General features: G+C 41.1%; 1 protein-coding gene across 4 annotated transcripts in view; it reads right to left on the reverse strand.

Moving 5' to 3' along the window:
* Positions 1-2,056: 2,056 nt before the first annotated feature.
* The window catches only part of neurl1aa (neuralized E3 ubiquitin protein ligase 1Aa), a 57,315-nt gene continuing 40,143 nt past the window's right edge, over positions 2,057-19,228 (reverse strand). For 2 of the 4 annotated variants that reach the window (XM_048987204.1, XM_048987205.1), the window contains exons 4-7: positions 13,998-14,678; positions 7,260-7,406; positions 6,753-6,986; positions 2,057-2,341 (exon numbers count right to left, since the gene is read on the reverse strand). In XM_048987204.1, the coding sequence (XP_048843161.1) occupies positions 2,148-2,341; positions 6,753-6,986; positions 7,260-7,406; positions 13,998-14,678 (1,256 nt within the window). In that variant the 3' untranslated portion in view covers positions 2,057-2,147. Of the gene's footprint in view, positions 2,342-4,805; positions 6,987-7,259; positions 7,407-13,997; positions 14,679-19,228 lie in introns of those variants that run through there. The other 2 variants (XM_048987206.1, XM_048987207.1) reach the window with 1 other exon arrangement.

A 19,228-nucleotide genomic window follows, 5' to 3' on the forward strand; every position in this document is an offset into this window, starting at 1 on the left:
TTTGTTTTTGATTCTTTTTTGTATCATGTTCATGTTTACATTGTATCTTTCATTGCCCTAAAGAAAACACTATAAAATGTATTCTTTGTTTATTGTAACTCCTTTGTCTTCTTTTTCTAACACGCACATAATAAGACATCGGTTAAAGTATAACAGCCGTCAGTGTGTCCTGTAAACTACAGGGAAGCGGTTGTAATCACATGCTGTCAAAGGCGGCGAAGAAGAAATGATTGCGGCTAATACTGAAAATAGTGTGGAAGCTTGGGTGGATGACTAGATTATGTAACACATCAGGAAAACAGCCCCCCCCTGCACTGCTGACAGAATCCATTCAGGAACATGGATGTATGGGTATTGGTATATGAGAGTATCTTAGTATCATACCAGTACTATTCTTATGTATGATTCTTATATATATATTTAAACACCCCCCCCCCTTTTTTTTGGGGGGGGGGGAAGTTGTATGGGAATATGAGTTATGATGCTGATGGAGATTTTTAAAAAAAGGAAGGGCAACAGGAACATATTTATGATGTTCAATCCTCTGCTGCTTGTCATCTTTTGTAGCCTTTAGTGTGTGTGTGTGGGGGGGGCAAGCTTAGTAAGGCAAAAGGAAATTATGTAAGAGGTCTGTTATTGATTCGGGGTGTTGTCTGCCAGATTATTTTTATTTATTCATTTATTTCTTTTTTTTAACAACAGTCTCCCCAGAGTGGATATTTGGCAGATAACATTTCGACACATGACCATGAACACAAATGTTCCTGCGATGTTAATAAACAGTGTCATACGTTACACCATTTAAAAAGGGAGACTTTTTTCCAAAAGTAAAATGAGCATTACAAAGCGTGCTATAGTAGTACTCGCTGATCCATACTCTCTTGAACACAGGGACGCTATTTAATCCGTTGCCAACAAGATACAGCATATAACCACTAGGTGGTAGTCAATGACCTTCTGAAGTCAACAATTGCAGCAGATATTTTATTTAACTTTAGAGAAAATTTGGGGTGCATTTTGAAGCATGTTTAAATCGGTTTTATTTAGTGATGAATTAGAACGTTATTAGAGGTTAAATTTACTCCTCTTTCTATTGCTGTCCGAACAGCCCACCAAAGTGTTTACGTTCCAGCAACTGACGAAAATGGACCGTTTATCACGAGACAAGGGTAAAGTATTGGTCTGAAGATTTCACACCGCGCTGTGTTGTGCCTTGTGACACGGTGGCTCTGGGGACAGTACTCACCGCTCCATCCTGTGTGTGTCAGGTCGCCATGTTCGACCCGTGCTCCGGGGAATTCTGGCTTCCTCCCACAGCTGAAAGGCAGTTAAGTTAATTCGTGTCTCTAAATTGCCCACGGTGTGCAACAGACTGGCATCCCATTTGGCCTGTCTTAATCTATGTTCCTAGGAGTCCAGCGCACCATATACTGGATACTCAGTCGGAAGATAGATGTGGTGTTTGTAGATGCATAGTTTTCAGGATTAAAAAGTGAATCATTTTATATCGATATTGAATATTTTTTTTAAAAAAGCATACAATGATTTTATGGATACAGAGAAATACTTTAGTAGTTAGTGCTGTCTTGTTTTAGTTTTAACAGAAAAATTCTTGTCATGCTTGAGTTATGCATGTAGCTATAAATTAAATGAAATTGGTAAAAGTCAGAAGCTTGCTCTGCTTATTAAAGCTTTTTCAAAGTTGGATTTGAAAATGATGTCATACAGAAGTATAAAAATGTATCAGCAAACTTTATAAATACAATCGTACATCATTAATATGTTGCAATTCATATTCCCCCCTATTATACAACAGTATTACGTAACTGTCCACACAATAATTTGTCTATGTAGGCCTACAGAGTTTTACTGGCATAGTATTATGTTACTATTCTGTTTTAAATATAGTTTTACATGGGGTGTTTGTTTTTGGATCATTTTTAAACATATTACTGTGTGCATGTTAATACTTATGAACAAACATGGCAGATATTCAATTTTTGCTACGTCACTGGAAGTACCAAGCATGGCATAGGATAAAAATCAAGGTAGAGAATTATAGCAGAAACACATCTGGAAATTTTATTGACAGTCACAATCATCTGACTCACATAGTGAACAAAAAAATACAGATTGACCAGCTAGTTTTAAATAAACACAAGTTTACCGATAATTTCAATATTTGAGTCACAATACAAATTCAATGTTAACGCCTTCACTTCAGCCTGACTTTCACTTTTTAGGATACAGACATCCTGTTTTCTTGCCCTCCTCTCAAATGCAGGTTTCGGAGTGATTGGATTTTCCTGTTTTTTGTCCTGCTGCTCCCTGATTGAGTCCACTATAACAGAGAGAGCGAGTGAGCATGAGGACATGAAAGAATAAATGGGAATCTGTCAAGCGCTCAATGTTTTCCAGCAGCGCGGGGCTTTACGCATCTTCTATGGAGTGCGTGCACTTTTCAGTGGGTTCATAGGAAAGGACGCGTGCTAATGGTGCAGTACGAAAGCTCAGAAATTAGTCTCACAACATCACAGGAGTAAAGATTGCCGAGAGATCGACATCAGCATATAATGAAATAATGACCTTCCACCGAACTTCCGCAAAAAAAATGACACGTTCATTTTGTGCCCTTTTACAAAATAAAGTTGTTGCGTTATGTCACAGCTCTTTTATTTCGTTCAAAAACACAGGCCATTTTGAGGTTAATGCTGCAAGTGCACTTATGGAGATCAGATGTGCAATTTTACTTGGGGGTTTTTGGGAACTTGGGAAGTCACAGGAAGCCAGCAGATCTCCTGCTGAGTTAAGCTTCCATGTACCTGGAAGGTCAGTGGATGACACCTCAAATTGGAATAGTGATTAAAGACCTATTGCCAAAATAAGCAAAAAGCTACCTGGCCCATATGGCCATTAAGGACACCCATTTCCCTCCCATGCTTTTGCAAGCTGGTCAAAGTCATAATTGCTTTAAATGTTTTATTCACTGATTTTTGATTGTCAGTTTGACGTTAAGAACCTTAAATTCAATGCATACCCTTCTGAACAGTACCACAGTGAGAAACATCTATCAATTGCAAAATAAATTTATGTATTTTATAGAAAGGAAGTTTAATATATCAATACTGACAAATTTGGTCAAAAATGTCTGAATATAAAATTACCCTTAAAACTGTATGATACAATTCCAGCTACCAAGGGAACATCTTGTTTAATAATTCGTAATGTACAATCCGGATTTCAATAAAGTGACATTAAGCATTATAGGAATTCAATATTTCTACATAAACACTATAAAAATGAGTGGATTAAAAGTATAATGTTTTAAGAAAGTCTTTTCCAGGCGGTTTTTGAAAATGCACCAGTAATTCACTTCTGTCCTTCACAACAATTGCAATATTTTATCAAAGCAAGACTGTAACTGGATGGAAAATGAAACTGATAATAAAAATCCTGCATTTCTGCTTTGCTGTTTGCACTATCCAATCAGATAGATACACTTAAAATGTACATTTATAAATGTACACTTAAGTATATCTTTAACAGTACTTGTTGTTGCAGTTGTTATATATACAGTCGGTGTCAGCAGTTAGACTATTAGTTTATAGCTTGAATGAACTCTGCTGGAATTCAATGTATAATTATAGCCTAGGCAAGCTTTCTTAAATTATATACAAACCTAAAACAAATGGAAATATTGCTATCATACTGTACCTATTTATTAGGGACTGATTTTTCTAAAATAACATAAATTAACATTTTGTCATGAACAAACACTTCAAGCAAAAGCATGTACCTTTAAACATACAACATATGAAAATGTACACTCCTCGGTGAGACGAAACAGGCCAAACCCAAATTACACATTAAGCTTCAACCCATTTTTTTTTTGCCCAGGAGCGTATGTGGGTGAATTTTACCATATAGCTCAAATGGAAACACATAAAAAAACACTTTAGCAGCAAAAATTCAAGCCTCAATGCTTACCTGTACATTTAACGTAATTCATCCAGGTATCCCAAATAGTCTGCACTACGTAATCTTGAGAGAGCTCATTTCAGGGGTTACGGTGTCTGTAGAGGCATCCAAAGAGCTTGTGTTTCATATGAAGTGATTCTTTTTAATAAAAAAATTGCTTGTTTCGCAACTACACTTGTTACAGAAAGACGCCTAATGACATTTAAACATATGCTCTATAGCTATTTTTTTCAACATTATAGGTATAAAAGGAAGTAGCCTATATAACGGAAATGAGCAGAATGTATGCCCCTCTGATTTAGCCTACATGAATGTTTCCTTGGTAATAAGCTACAGCAGAAATCGCATCTTTTCTGAACGTGTTAGACATTTTTGATGCAATTTCCTTTGCTTTTCATCACGATTTCTTTCACATTAATATGCTAAGAGAGATGTTATCCCACACAGTTCCCCTACTGAAAGAAAGGTGCAAGTCGAAGGAAAAAGCCAGTCTCGTCATGTGTTAGTTTACTCAAAAAAGCCTAAAGTAAATGGATTGTTTTTATAACATGTAATTTGACTGAGATAAACTACGCAGAATACTCTCGTTGTGACAAGCAATTCACCAAAACAAGAAATCACCTACCTTTGAAAAATGACAACGAATCGCCTTCCTGTTCCAGATTCTGACAGTTGCAGAATTCACAACTATGTAATAACTGACTGCAGCTGACACATTGCTGCCTGTATACTAGCACATATTTTATTTATATATATATATATATATATATATATATATATATATATATATATATATATATATATATATATAGTTTTTAATACTATGAAAAGCAAGTGACACTATAACACTAATAGATATTTCATTGCCTCTTGTTGAAGTAATGCTGCCCAAGGCAAAAATATAAAATGCATTGTACTTTTTTGAGTATTTAAAATACCCTCTGAGACACGACATTCAAAGGGCTCATTATATCATTAATGTTTGAGACCAGGGATGCAACACAAAGCCGCTCTTTAGATATAAATAAATGTTACACAGGCTGCCAACACCTTCCATAAAAGAACAGCGAAGGTGGCATTCTGAATATATGTATCTGTTAGAACAATGCTTCCCAATCCAGTCCGCAGGCACCCACAGCCGCTCCACATTTTTGCTCCCTCCCAGGTAAGCAGAAATGTGGCCTATCTATGGGTCCTTAAGGACCTGAGTGGGAAACACTGGGTTAGAAGATTATTAGCACATTAAAAAGGATCCTGTGTCAGTTACTGCACAACCCCTGCACTCTCTGGAGCTGTTCAGTTCTTTGTGCGCAGTCTTTATACTGGATCGTGACATTTTTGGTATTTGCAAGGGCTCATTAAGAAAACAGTAAAAAAAAATGAAATTTACAGACAATCAAACCCCGGTTTGACAAAATGGCCTCTTCCATTACTTAAGGCTTGAGGCTGCCTGGTATGGCTCCTATCTCCCATCACTGCCATGCTCATGAATACATTCCCTGTAAATTAAGCACACAGGTTCGACTACCATTTGAGTAGGATATCACTAGATTTATACTAATCAGCTGAATACCCGAGTTTCACAGTGTAGCGGGTCATTGCAGGAGGTTTTGTCCATTTTCGTTTTAGTGACTCCAGTGAAGTGCTTTTTTGTTGGTTGTTTGTTGTTGGCAGCAAAGCACTTAGTCCCTTTATGTTTACAAATGGTCTCCAAAAAGGGCCCAGATGCACACGGTACATTGGAAATCTCTGCATGGGGACTGTAACCTGCAATTACATTCTGTATAGCTACATATTCGTACCGATTGATGACTGGACACATCTCCTCTGTAATGGCGGAGAGGGCAGCAGTGTCTTGCACGCAATACATCGAACACTATAGAATAAGTGACCAACTGAGCATGTGACTGTCACGGCACTATGCACTATAGCTCTTTGCAGGTATGGACGAACTCGATGGCGCGGCGCCAAGAAGCAGAACACAGAAAGAAACACCCTCCCGTTACTGTTTGCTATGCACAACAAAAATGCTTAAGTAACACATTAGGATATCGTGTCAAGTCCGTTTAAAAGTCACACACCTGTAGAATGAGCTGCCTCGCTTGTCTGGAGCTCAGTACCACTGACAGAATTCCTGCTTGTGCAGGTTTCTGTACATCATTTTCCATTCCCACCGTCATTTTTCATCTCCCCCAAGCACAGACAAAAGTTGTGCGGAAAGTTGTAGATTATTTTGAAATCTTTTTCTTCATATCTAACAAAGGGGTGTTTTAATTGTACTCGTATGGAATCAGAAGAAAAGTCACACATTATAATATATATATATATTTATATTATATATATATATATATATATATGTGTGTGTGTGTGTGTTCTATCCTCCCTCCTCCATTCTAAGAAATATAGAATGTGTAGAAAATACGTTATTTCCATTTTAGAGAGACTCACACCGCAGGTGCTTAGGAAACAGCCTTCTCTATTGTTGGACTTGATTGTTGCGCGTCTTTGAAACTTCCTGAATCCCTAATGAAGGTACACTTTGTTTTCAGGCGAGGAACGAATCCCCCGTTTACTGCCAAAACTTTACACAGGCTTGTGTAAAAATTCTATGGACCGCAGTGTGCCGGCAGATCTCACGTCAAAAGCCCTCCATGGAGACGTACCATGGTGCACCAAAGTAATATTTCCCTGAACATATAATAGTTCCCTCTTCACTTCGTGTATATTGTGCCAGTGTGGTCAGGTGACCCCAGCGCCCAGCCGGGCTTACGTACTGCGGTAAGTCTTTATAATGTCCTTAATGGTCCTCCTGCATATGGGACAGCAGGCATTGGACATTTTCTTTAGCTTGAGCCCGCAGGTGTAGCAGAGACACATATGCCCACAGGCGTAAATCACCGTGTCGACCATGTTCTCGTAGCAGATGGAGCACTCGTCACTCCAGGACCCAGAGCCTGATGGGAAGGTGGGAGACTTTGGGAGGCTGATAGGTGAGCTTGGAGTCGTTCCTAGGAGCGTGAGAAAAGGCATGGGGGGCATGTGGTGATTCAAGCAGCTCGAAGACGCATGAAGGGTGAACAATGCACATTAGGAGATGCTTTGTTATCGGACAAATGGACTATTGCTCTAGATATGATCCGGGCGAGAGGGGCTTGAGAGCTACTGCTAAGGCGGTATAAGTAGGAAAAGCGGAAAAATAAACTGCAAACTTTGCTTGCAGCTGCAGATTCGTCTGTTTGCACATTCCTTCCACAAGCTGCTATATCTGCTTGAGCACTGACCTCCAGCGGAGCCACAGAATGCTCCGGGGCAGCTGCTGTTCAGGGTGAGCTCCGAGCTGCCGCCACACAAGCCGGTGGGTGTGTTCGGGATGGACGAAGGCGAGCTGGGGGCAGATGGTCCTCGCGGATCTGCTAGGTGGGTCGAGCCTGGAAATACGAATCAAACCATTAAAAACAGAAATACCAATAAAAAAAAAAAAGTCTTACATTCTTGCACTTAAAGCCAAAATCTCTGATCACAAATCAGTACAGATATAATCTATTTAATGTTAATCCACAACTGTTTCCAATTAGGGGTGTCATGAAGGACACCAGTGAGTTGTTTTTCTTGTTCCAGTAAGATTCTGGGTAGAGGGCCGAGAAAACGTCACCATTTGGGATGTGAGTTAAGTGTAAACAATGATGAAAGATAAACAAGACAAAAGCTAAGGCATCTTTCCAAAGCGAGTTTCTTATTGCTTTAATATATACGGAACGTATATGGGTATGAGCTTCAAAGCAGCAGGATTTCCACTGAAGATTTATGAAGATCCTAAAGATTGCTCAGAATCTGTGTTGTATGTATACCTTCAGACGTCCGTGAAGGACCTTACCATGCTTCTGGTGAGGTGGTACTATTATACAGCAAATGTGGTGCAATATGAGATTTTATACAAATACATATATGTATATATGTGTGCGTGTATCTATATATATACACACACACATATACATAGATACATATGATAAATCTTAGCCAACAGTTACATTCACTGGAACACATAACAGTCACAGATGTTGTTTACCGTTATTAAGGAGATGTTTATTACTTTACAAACACTTATGAAATATTATGTGGGTAATCATGTCTTCGGAATTAAAAATGACAGGCAGTTGAAAACTGCAGACATTTGGAGTACATTAGCAGTCGCTGAACGTATTAAATATCTTGAAGATGTACTGGATATCACAGGCCACCCTAGGAAAGATAGAGACGTATCCTCTTTCTATCGGATTTGGAAACAGAATGTAGAAACAACTGGTCTGTCCTACATAGTTTCGGCTTGAAGTGAATCTTATCTATGGCAAGTCTGGACAGGTTCGAACAGCATTAACATGAGCAACTGACACAATTCTGTGTTAAACACTGATAGAATCAATGCTGACATTTAACAGCTTCAATGCAACTTGTCTTATAATTTCCACTGCAATTAGATCAATCAAGATGCCACACAACCATAGGTTTAGATATAAATTCACATGAAAGTACAAATTCCTTAAAGAAATAATTACATAATTTGGCAACCAGTAGTGCAGTGGATGTGAACAAAAACATTGCACTAAAAGTTAGATGCAAAATCCCAGCTTTAAATACATTGGGAAAGGAGGAATATAGATCCAACCACTATTCTTAACATAATCTGAGGTTGTTGGTGATTTAAAGGAATTTCACAATGAGGGACTACTTCTTCACTACCGATAAACCAGGTCCGTGTGCTGTAGCAACATTTACGGAACCAGCATGTCGTTTATGGAACTAGATTGGGGTCTAATCTGAAGCCTACTGGGGATGCTGGAGTTGTGTTTTTTTTAATTGCTCCAAAACCAAAGTTGTGGTCTCTGCAGGGTGACCTGTTATTAGTCAGGGGAGGGCGTCTGTCGTCTGGTTGGACCCCCGTCAAGGCAGCATGCCGCCACAGCACACCCCCAGCTCGTCCTGCATGTCATTCCTCATGCAGAAGAATCTGCGGCCTGACAGTTCAAACACACCCTCGGCACAGACATGCTGCAGTAAGCTCTGGCACGGCTGTGCGCTTCTCTGGGAACCGGAAAGTTCCCTTACCTCACTTCACAGATTAAAAACAAGTGCAAAGATCTGTGACTCACCCCCCCCACCCAAATAAAAAAAATGTAAATATTAGATAAAATTCCCCCTCCTGAATCATACCACTGAAGTAGCAGCGACAATGAAGTTGTGTCAGTACCGCACGTGTCTTGCTGCGGTGGTCTGACACTGTAACCCAGCCTGGGGGCATAAAACACAGTGCCAGCACCCCCGCACAGACGCACACACATGTAGACATTCCTGTACACACCCATGCATATTCAGCTCTCCTTAACACGGTGGAACCATTTCAGGGACTATGAATCATCACTCTAAATATGCCTCCATGCCATTCTGAGGCTGGAATTAAGCGATATGATGAATACATAGGATTAAAACCAAAAATAGACTCTTAGAAGAGTTCCGGTGTAGCTAGGTAAAGTACCGAGGTCCAAGCTCCCAGGGCTGCCGCAGACTGCAGTACATTTCTCTGTACTTTGCACTGTCTATTCTGCTCTCTGTTATCAGAAGCTCTCCAGCCCCTGAAGCGGCAGGACATCCCCATACCATTATTCGGCCACCATGCCGCACCGTAGGGATAACGTTCCTGAGATAACACTTAGTATTAGCATCACACCACACATAGCACTTAGCATTCAGCCAAAAAGTGCAATTTCGCTCTAATCAGATCGTGAAAAATCTACTGGCCTCAGGGTCGACCACATGCCTTTTCGCAAACACTAGCTGAGAGCTCATATGTCCGACAATGGCTTTCTTTCTGCCTCCCTCCAATACAGTTGAGATTTATGAAGGGGCCAGGTTGTTGGTATTCCGTGGGAAGCCTTTAGTGCTACAATAGGCCACTTGGTGGCCACCTTACCAACATCTCATCTTATACAAATACACAATCATCCAGATTCTTAAGACAGGCTGTCATATTCTCTCCCTTTCTCAACAGATATATGCACACACACACACACACACACACACACACATATATATATATATATATATATATATATATATATTATTTTGTTTACATCCTTCCCATTGTGGTGATTTTCAGGAACCTTATCTCAGAGTTCTTTCTAACAAGCCTTACTCTCATAAGTTGACCGGACTGCAGACCTACACAGAAACAGGCGTATTTCATCTGAAACCACTTGAAAGGCATTAACATAACACAGGTGAGCTCCTCTGAAATATTTATACTGACTTCTGAGGATGTTTCATTAGGTTGTTGAGCTGCGTCCCAGTAAACGGAGTGAAAAGCTGCTCTTACTTGTTTTAATTGGAATTATTTAGGAAACTTTTCCCTTCTCCTCCCCTCCACTTGTCAACATTATATTTTTAATACGCAGGTCTTTTTTGTTGTAAGATGTGAAAACCTAATGATTTCCATTTTGCGTCACAGTACAACACAGGCGGAATTTTTCAGAGCTACTGTAAATCTTCAGCTAATTTGAATAATTGCAAAAAAAAAAAAAAAAAACTCTGTTGACGGGTGAGTATGTTAGCATTGTTCATCCTGTTTTGGACACATAATTCATCTCTCCACCTTTAATGGTGCCTCTAATACTAATGTGGCTGTTGAGAGCACAGATTCCACTCAGTAATTAAGCCACTCTGATGGGCTGAACACGACGAAAAAGGTCTGCAGGAAAAACAATGAGCCCAATTGCGCAGACTGCTCACATTTTGGCATCTTTCAAAGTATTTCGCTCCCACCTGTTTACATATTCCTCTGCATCATATCTATTAAAGTACAGTCCTGCATTCTTCCAATTAAAAGCGCATCCCCTCCCCCCCCCACCCCACACACTCTGCACCCCTCAGGATTTACAGACTCCATTAAGAGGTCGAAGGGCACGATTGATTTGGGTGTCCGTGTCCTTTCTGAGACTGAGCAGACCGGATCGTTTGGCCTTTTTTAAAATTAAAACCTCTAAAAATAAGATATGCAGAGCCGGAACCTGCGTCACACGCAGCTCTGTAACCCTAATTAAAAGCGGTGGGGGGAAAAAAGGACAGAGAGACGTGAGTCAGTCTTAGCTAGTCACAGCTTCTCGCTTTGTGGCATCGACGCACTGAGGGGGCAACGAGAGACGTCATGGTGGCACCGCGGTGCCGAGGGAGAGTCCGCTAGGGAGAGAGAGAGACGTTGGCGGGCGGGACAAATCCGAGGATGCCAGCAGGAGGAACATTAAGACTCCGAATGGATGTGGGAGGTGAGGTGTTCGGCTGAGCGTGAACGGAATGACATTTTAATGGAATACATAATGCACTCGGAGAGGTGTGCGTAACGACATCCACGCCGCTCCAGAACCTCCCCGCCCACCACCACCATCTTCAAACCACCCCCCCCCCCCCCCCCCCCACAAACTTCAAGCACATTCTCTGAAGAAACTTCTCAACCTCCGTTTCAAAGACCCGAGATTAAGGCTGCAATCAGCCGCAGCAGAAACCGCGAGGAAAATGCCGCGAAATGTTGCACGGGTCCTACAAACTTCAATAACAGCAAAGCGTGCCAGCTCTACTGTTGACATAAAGACTTGGATCGGAGCCCAATGAATGAAAGGCGGGTTATGAAAGCCGCATAACCGCTCTTCTTTTATTTACCATTTCCAACAGTAACCTCCCATTCTCCGTTTTTCCTTGTTCCATATGTTACGCTTAAGGTCATTTATCATGCATAGCTTTGGCAGGGAGCGCCAACGTTCAGCCATGGCGTTCAACGTAAGTCTAGCCGAGCACTAGGAGAACTTCAGCGGGGCTGGAATCAATCAGGCCCCACCGCCCGAAGCACTCCATCTTTTGCAGTGCGTCCAACTGGCTCCCTCCTGCTTAATTCTGCGCTTCGCTGACGGTGGAGTCATTTGCTTCACCGTTTGCTGATTTTGCCCTATGCGGTGATTACGCGCGGTGGGTACACGGCTGCATGGGTGGGTGAGGGGCCCCTACCCCTAGCTGAAGGAGCAGCTGGTCTGTTCCCGAAATCACACTCATTAAGTAACCATTTATTTAACCCACTCAAGGAGTGAGACAGGGAGAAGAGGCTAGTCTATAAGTCTATAAGATACCCTGCTGTAGGTATCACAGGAAGGTGGCCTGAATCGAAAATCTTGAATGAAAAGATGCTCTACACTGTGGACCAGCTGTAGATGCTGAAGAAGTACCCTGGAGGAACTAGTTAATACTAAATTACTCATGGCACTCGAACAAATGATTAGCACATTTATTATTTACAAATCTACAATCGAACTTTCCTTTTACACGTCTATCCTAAATGTTGAATCCTGCTACATTTGCGTTTATTTACATTTAGCAAGGATCCCCTTTTTTTAGAGATCCAACACAACACGTCAAGTACAAGCAGTACTTTCCCCAGCTGTTATTCTGAAAACATGCACACTTTCTGCTCCAGTGGAATATTCAGATTTGCTTATGGGATATCAAGGAAACATCGAGGCAAAATGCCAACAGGCCAAGTATATTCAACTCTGCTAATTACCTGTCACGGGCTTGCAGTTGTCTCCCGATTTGATGTTACCACGTCGGCTGTCATCTGACAATAATAACACTGCAGTCATTTGGAAACAGAGCACCATGACTGGGCTTGTCAGAGTCTTTATAAAATGATCTGAAATGCCAGCACTGAAAGGTACTCGAATGGATGCGCTAGACAGGGGTATTCCCGCGCTTAACTAAGGGTACTGAACCATGCCATAGTTGGCGTGTTTGAAACCTGAAGTGGATACTGCAAGTAATGTATTCAAAGAGCACTTATCAGAAGCCTGGCAGGAACACGAAGGCTACAGCAGACCTGTCATTCTCCTCTGTCTTCCTGAAATGCCCAGCGACTAGACCAAAATCCACTGTAGACGCTGAAGAGCCAAACTTTGATTGTTGTCACTTCTAAGAAGCTGACGTTCCTTAGTTATCTCGGATGTTTGAAGGTCTGAGTCTCTGGAGTGCAGCAGTCATGGTACCCCCTAGTTCTTCTGACGTCTAGGTGCCACGGTAGCTCAGTGAGTGGTGCTGTTGTGTTTGCGGGGGCCTTCTTTTGGACTCGGGTTTCTTCCCGCAGGTGTGAATCTGTGCCCTGTGATGGACTGGCATCCTATCGAAGGAGTCCCCGATTTCCTGACACAGGCTCCAGGATAACTGCGACTCTGTGCTGTATGAGCAGTTATGGAAAACGGATGACTGGATGAAGACATTATGCTCAGCTGGAGCACTGATTCAATCAGAGAACTTTCACATGATCTACGTCTTCAAATAAGATAACCATTTACCACTAATCATTGTGGCACTGTGATCACGTCTTAGCTTGGTGGCTATTTGACTGGTAAAATATGTCAGTTCCTCCCATTATACTTTGATTTTTCCACAGCTGTAGTGAACTGCTGAAGGACCAGCTAGTAATATAGAAGCTTCGTACTTGAGGAACTGCAGTGCAGGTGCAGTGCTTTAAACAGGGGTGTGGGATAAGCAAGATAAGCAGCACGGTATTATTCAGCTTTAGAGCAAACATTCTTATTCGTTCAAGGAAAAACATGAAATAAACATCATAAATATGTTATCTTGTGTAACTAAATGTTGGGCTCTGCAACTTTGCACTTCCAAAAAGGAGACTAAAACACAGCAAAATGGACCAACGTGAAATGTGGAGAAAGGACGTGTCGTTCATTAATTATCAATTCATCATCTGTAAAAGCACAGAAATTGAGAAGATTTCTGTCCACCCACATCATCCATCACCTCTCAGACTCATGCTTATGTGCACATATACCTATACCTATATATAGGCAGATTCAGGAAGCCTAAAAGTTGTACTTACCCAACCTGAGACTGAAAATTCAGTGTGATTGCTGGTTTTACATACATTAATCTAAAATGATTCACTAAAGTAGAGTTGATCCACAGGAACTTACCCAGTATCTTTAACTGTGTAACTGCTCCATGTAAACCGAAGAACATCCATAGCGGTCGGGAGTTGTCCACGCACACCTGCATGCCCGCATTAGTGCCGTTGTGGCTTAGAATGACCTCCCCTTCTTGGTTGACCAAGAACCCCAAGATGTCGCTGCTCTGCAATGGTGACGGTACCCTGCAGACGGCCCAGAACTCCTTCCGGTCTACGAGGGATTCTGGGTTGTAGGGCAGGTCGCTGGGTCGCAGGACGCTGGGGTCACAGGAGGTCACCCCGTAGGACAGCGACCCTGAGCGGGCTGGGCTGGATTTGGTGACCTTGATGAAGATGGTCTCCCCGGTTCGCAGCGGCCGACTGGTGAACACCAGCGTCCTTTCCTCGCGGGCATGCTCCGAGCGGGCCACCGTCTGCTCGTCCAGCGTCTTGATATGGGCTCCTCGCAGCTGATGGAAATGGATGTCACTGTCCAGGTGTGGAGGCAGCAGGTGAGACTGCTGAGAGTTGAGTGAGTTCTGCGGGATGGGGCAGGCGGTGGATGCAAGGTGCAGGTGCTCCTCCTGAAGATTGAGGTCGCAGAGGCTGACAGAGAGCCGTGACTCATCTGCCTCCCTCCGCAAGGAGGACCTGCGTACCGTGGTGAAGGAACGCGGGCGTTGACAGTCTGGAGGCACTATTTCACTGTCTATGGGAGAGAGACATGATTTCATGAAGCATGACTTCACTATCTTGGGGAAAGATGCAATATCATGTGACACTACTTTACCCTCAGTGGGAGACAAAATATCACGTGACATGATTTTACCACCTATGGGAGAGATGTTTTCCATATGATACCACTTCTGCCTCTCTGGGAAGCTCATATCATGTGATATGCCTTCACTGTTTATGTGAGAGAGACGCAATTTCATGACACTTTTTCAATGTTTGTGGGTGGGAGACACAATATCATGTGACATGATTTTGCTGTCTCCGGTAGAAGAGCCTAATTTCATAAGACACTTTTTCACTGTCTGAGGGAGAGAAAAATAATTTTCTGTGACAAAATTTCACTCTCTGGGGGGAAAAATGTCATATGTGACACAATAGATAAAGACATGTAATTTCAATTCAACTGAAGAAAGATACCATTTCTAATGACATTCAGGGGGTGCCGTAAAGGGGGGGGGGAGTTAAGATGATTCCGAGGGCCCCTGACTGACAGGGGCCCTAAAAATTCTGGAGCATAATTGGACTAGTCTGAGTTGGGGGCCCAATATGATATACTTTCATGGGCCACAAAATTTCTAGCGACGCCCCTAACGATATCATTCAACTGACCATGAGGGGAACAGCCGTTCCCTATATCAGTAACTACCACTTCCTGTCCTTCACAATTATAAAGAAATGTTTGTGCTTCTGAAAGAATTCTAGTGAAAAATTGTAATAAATTAGTTCTGTTTATTGCCGTCCAATACCCTGTAAATTCAAAAGAAATTGTATAAAATGTGAGAAATAGTAATTTTCTGAAAAACTAATGGTGAACATTATTGCCTTAACCTCAGTGAATAACTATAATCCAGTAAAGTCAATTAATTCATTTTTAATTTTATCATCCCATTTTGCAACTAAATAACAAATATTGCTGATTATTTTCTATTAGTCAATTCAACATTTTGTTTGTAACAAATCCTAAAATGGGATTTAGAATACGCAATTTCCCAGAATCCCTTTGTGCTTCAAATGGGTAGAGTATACAGAAACTCTTCACACGGTAAATTTATTTTACGGAGGTCACTGAGATATGTATGTACTGTATTTGTATTTTCCTTCCTCAGTAAACATGATGGAAAATACCGTTTGAAGGATTTTGATGGATCATTACTTTTATTTGCGAAAATAACCATTTAGTTTGGTTGGGTTGCAACAACATCATGGTGCAGGTTTAGGACACTGTGTTTATGATTGTGACAGTCGCTGGTTCAAATCCCAGGGTCAAGAGAATGATTTCACTGTTGGACCTTTGAGCAAAGTCCCTAACCCTCCATTGCCCCATGCGCTGGCTCACCGTACTTTCTCAAAAATGAATGTCAGTTTTAATAAAAGCTTCTCCTAAATGCTTTGTATAAATAAACATGATCTACCTCCCAGAGGTAGTGTGAGTGTCTGCATTGCAATCACCTAAAAGTAAGCATTACTACTGTTTAAATATGGATCTCCGCAGCTTTAGAGAGTCAAACACATTCCCAGGGTTCCACAGTCTCCTGTTTCACTTTGCCGTTTTTATCTGCCAGAAAAGAACCCCCCCCCCCACTGACTAATCATGTGTAGTGGTGTGTGAGCACGATATTACACACACCCCGCAGACAGCTCCGCTGTGGAAAACGATAGCTCTTTAAGAGAATAAGCTAATTTTAGAATCAACTGTGAATCTGCGGACATTTAGATAGGCAACATCTCTAATTTCAACCTCCACCGCTTTGTAGTAGGATAAAATTAGGCTAAACATCCAAGAGGGCTGTTTAGGAAGACAGGGGGCAACTGACGACACACAGAAGGACGGCTATTGTTTGGCTGTTCTCTTCCGCTGGGTAAAATACGAAGTTTCACACTCCAGGTCCTGCACTCAGACTGGAGAAAGACAAGCCCATTTAAGGTAAACAGTCAACTCTAGTCACCAGTTAACTGCTTACCTTAAAATACACAGTTAAAGCACAAAGCCCACTCCTTTTATAGGCCGTGTGCTGCAGTTTTAGAGAAACATTTAGCTTTCAGTCTTTACATTCATCTGCAGATGTGATGCAGAGCGATGACTCAGTGGTTGGCGCCCTCGCTTCCCTGCTCATCCAGACCCAGAATCATGTTTTTTTTCTTCTCCAGTACTGTTAGGTGTTTTCACACTTTCCAGAGATTTGCCATCGAGGCGGCGCTAAACTTCACCTATTTCCCATATTGGATTGCATCTTGCCTTATGCCTATTCTTTCATTTTCGATAAAATGTAAAATGTCTGTGGAGCCCAAACTGCTTCACAAATTCCATCCATTTCCAATAAACTGCTCATCCAGGGGGAATGACGATCCAGGGTTTCGGCATTTCTCTTTCCTATTATCATTGTCGTTTTTAACGATAAATGTAGATATCGGCATGTTTGAAAATACGGCAACAACTGAAGTATGCAACGCTAATAAAAAAATTTTATTTATAATTTTTTTTAATTTTATTTACTTATTGTTTGTTTGTTTGATTTTTTGTGTTTATTTGTTCTATTTGGGGCTGGGGGTTCAGTTCTGAAAAAAATGGGAAATCATTTACGCTGTTGCCTTTAAATGTTCTTGTTTGAGTAATAAATAAAGAAATTTAAAAAATATTAGCAATAAAAGGGTCAACTTTTTATGTTTATTACTGATTTTGTAAGCAAAAATTATGTGTCAGTGTCTGTTTTCTCTATAATTTTACTGTAAAATTTATCACAATGGTATTTCAATACTTTTCAGCTTTACTTGTTTATCTGTTTGTTTGTTTATTGTTTATTCCACTTAAAAATGTTGATCCGTATTATAGCATTTCCCCGTAAAATTCTTCAGTTTCTTTAAGGTCCTGCTGGCCCACAGATATTCAGCTTGTCTGTGCCAGTGACTACTGTAGTGCTACTGGGAAAACACAATATATCACAGACTTTGCACCTCATGGTGTTTCATAACTTAATAAGAACTAGGTTTCTGTGAGTATAGTTATCAAATAGTATACATTTGTTTTTATTTATTTGGCAGGGTTACTGATAGCTATGCCGTTTTGTTTTTTTTTTTTACATAAAAGAGCATGAACACCAGCAGATAATCAGCAAGTGTAATAACACTGCTACCTTTGTGAGATGCACACAATATTATTCTGTGAAAAGTTAATTATAGTTTGACGACTCTCCCCATGTCTGATTTTATCACCTAGTCACACACAGGAATTGCCAAAAACTCCCACTTTACTTATGGGCTATTTTAGGGGAAATGGTCACATGCTGCCATTTAAAATGGATTGACAAGATGAAAGATGCACAAATATGAAATATCATTGTACTGAATGATACAGGAGTGGAAGTGGAGTGGAGTGGAGACTAGGCTGAAAAAGAACTTATTAATATCGCCTGTTGTAACGATAGGGCAAACACAAGGACTTTTGTCTGGTCTGTTGTTCCATGCATGTAATGATTAAGTAAATGATTGCAGATATGAGCTTATCTTGTCAGGAATGTAAATTTTATTTTAAGCTTGGAAAAGGGCTGGGATTAGTACATCTGGAAAATAATTTAAACGGGTCATAGGAGCATTAGTGTGCAGCTGAGAGATTTGTGCTATGGGAAAAATCTGTGCTGGTGCTGTGACTGCTTGTCTCCAGTGAGGAAGTCAGAGCCACAGATAATCACAGCATCTTCATGCCTACTAAGGAGATTAGGGTCCAATCCACAAAGGAAAGCCTTCGACATTAGGATATTTTTAGGAGTTCCAACTCTTAGCAAATTCCCATTTATTCGTCCAACTGCCTTAAGCTGGAGTTGACAAAGTGTGGTCAGGTGTCATACGAAAGCTAATGAAAGTGATTCCGTTCTGTATGTAACCTCATTTACGCAACGCTTAACCTGAGCTGAGCTTCACGCTTGAGCAGCTGAGGTCAGACACACCCAGTGACGGCAGAGAATTTTATCCTACTTTAAGCTTTCGCCTTTTCGTTGACTTCATAGTGACATGAACTTTTTCTCCCTTCTCAACTTTAAGTTTTGTAAGGTGTAAACGTTACATCTTGCTTAACTGCTGCACCTTAAGATCAGCCTATACCCTAAAAAACAGACACATATACTGTAAATGAGTATATGAACTAATACTACCATGCATATTATTTTACTCACATCGTTCCATTCTATTTTTTGAGTATATCAGACACAAATAGCTGCTTGCGACAAACTCATAATAATGTATGATAACTCCAATAATTCACGAATCATAAACAGACAACTTATAACGTTCAATAAGGCTACAAAGCCAGAGATCACAGGGAGCCAGACAGAGCTAAATTCTGCTGTTAGATGTCATATGTTCTCTGAGGGCAGTGCAGGGATGAGGCAGCATTGAATTAACCGACCTGCAAAGACAGACCAGTCCTTGCAGACACAGCAAAATGAGAGGCAAGATCCAGGATGCTGAGATTCATCCTGCCAGTGATGACACTTCAGATTTGTGCCTGGCCGCTCTCTTCAGTTCAATCAA

The sequence above is a fragment of the Brienomyrus brachyistius genome, chromosome 20 (genome assembly GCF_023856365.1).
Source record: "Brienomyrus brachyistius isolate T26 chromosome 20, BBRACH_0.4, whole genome shotgun sequence".
NCBI lineage: Eukaryota > Metazoa > Chordata > Actinopteri > Osteoglossiformes > Mormyridae > Brienomyrus > Brienomyrus brachyistius.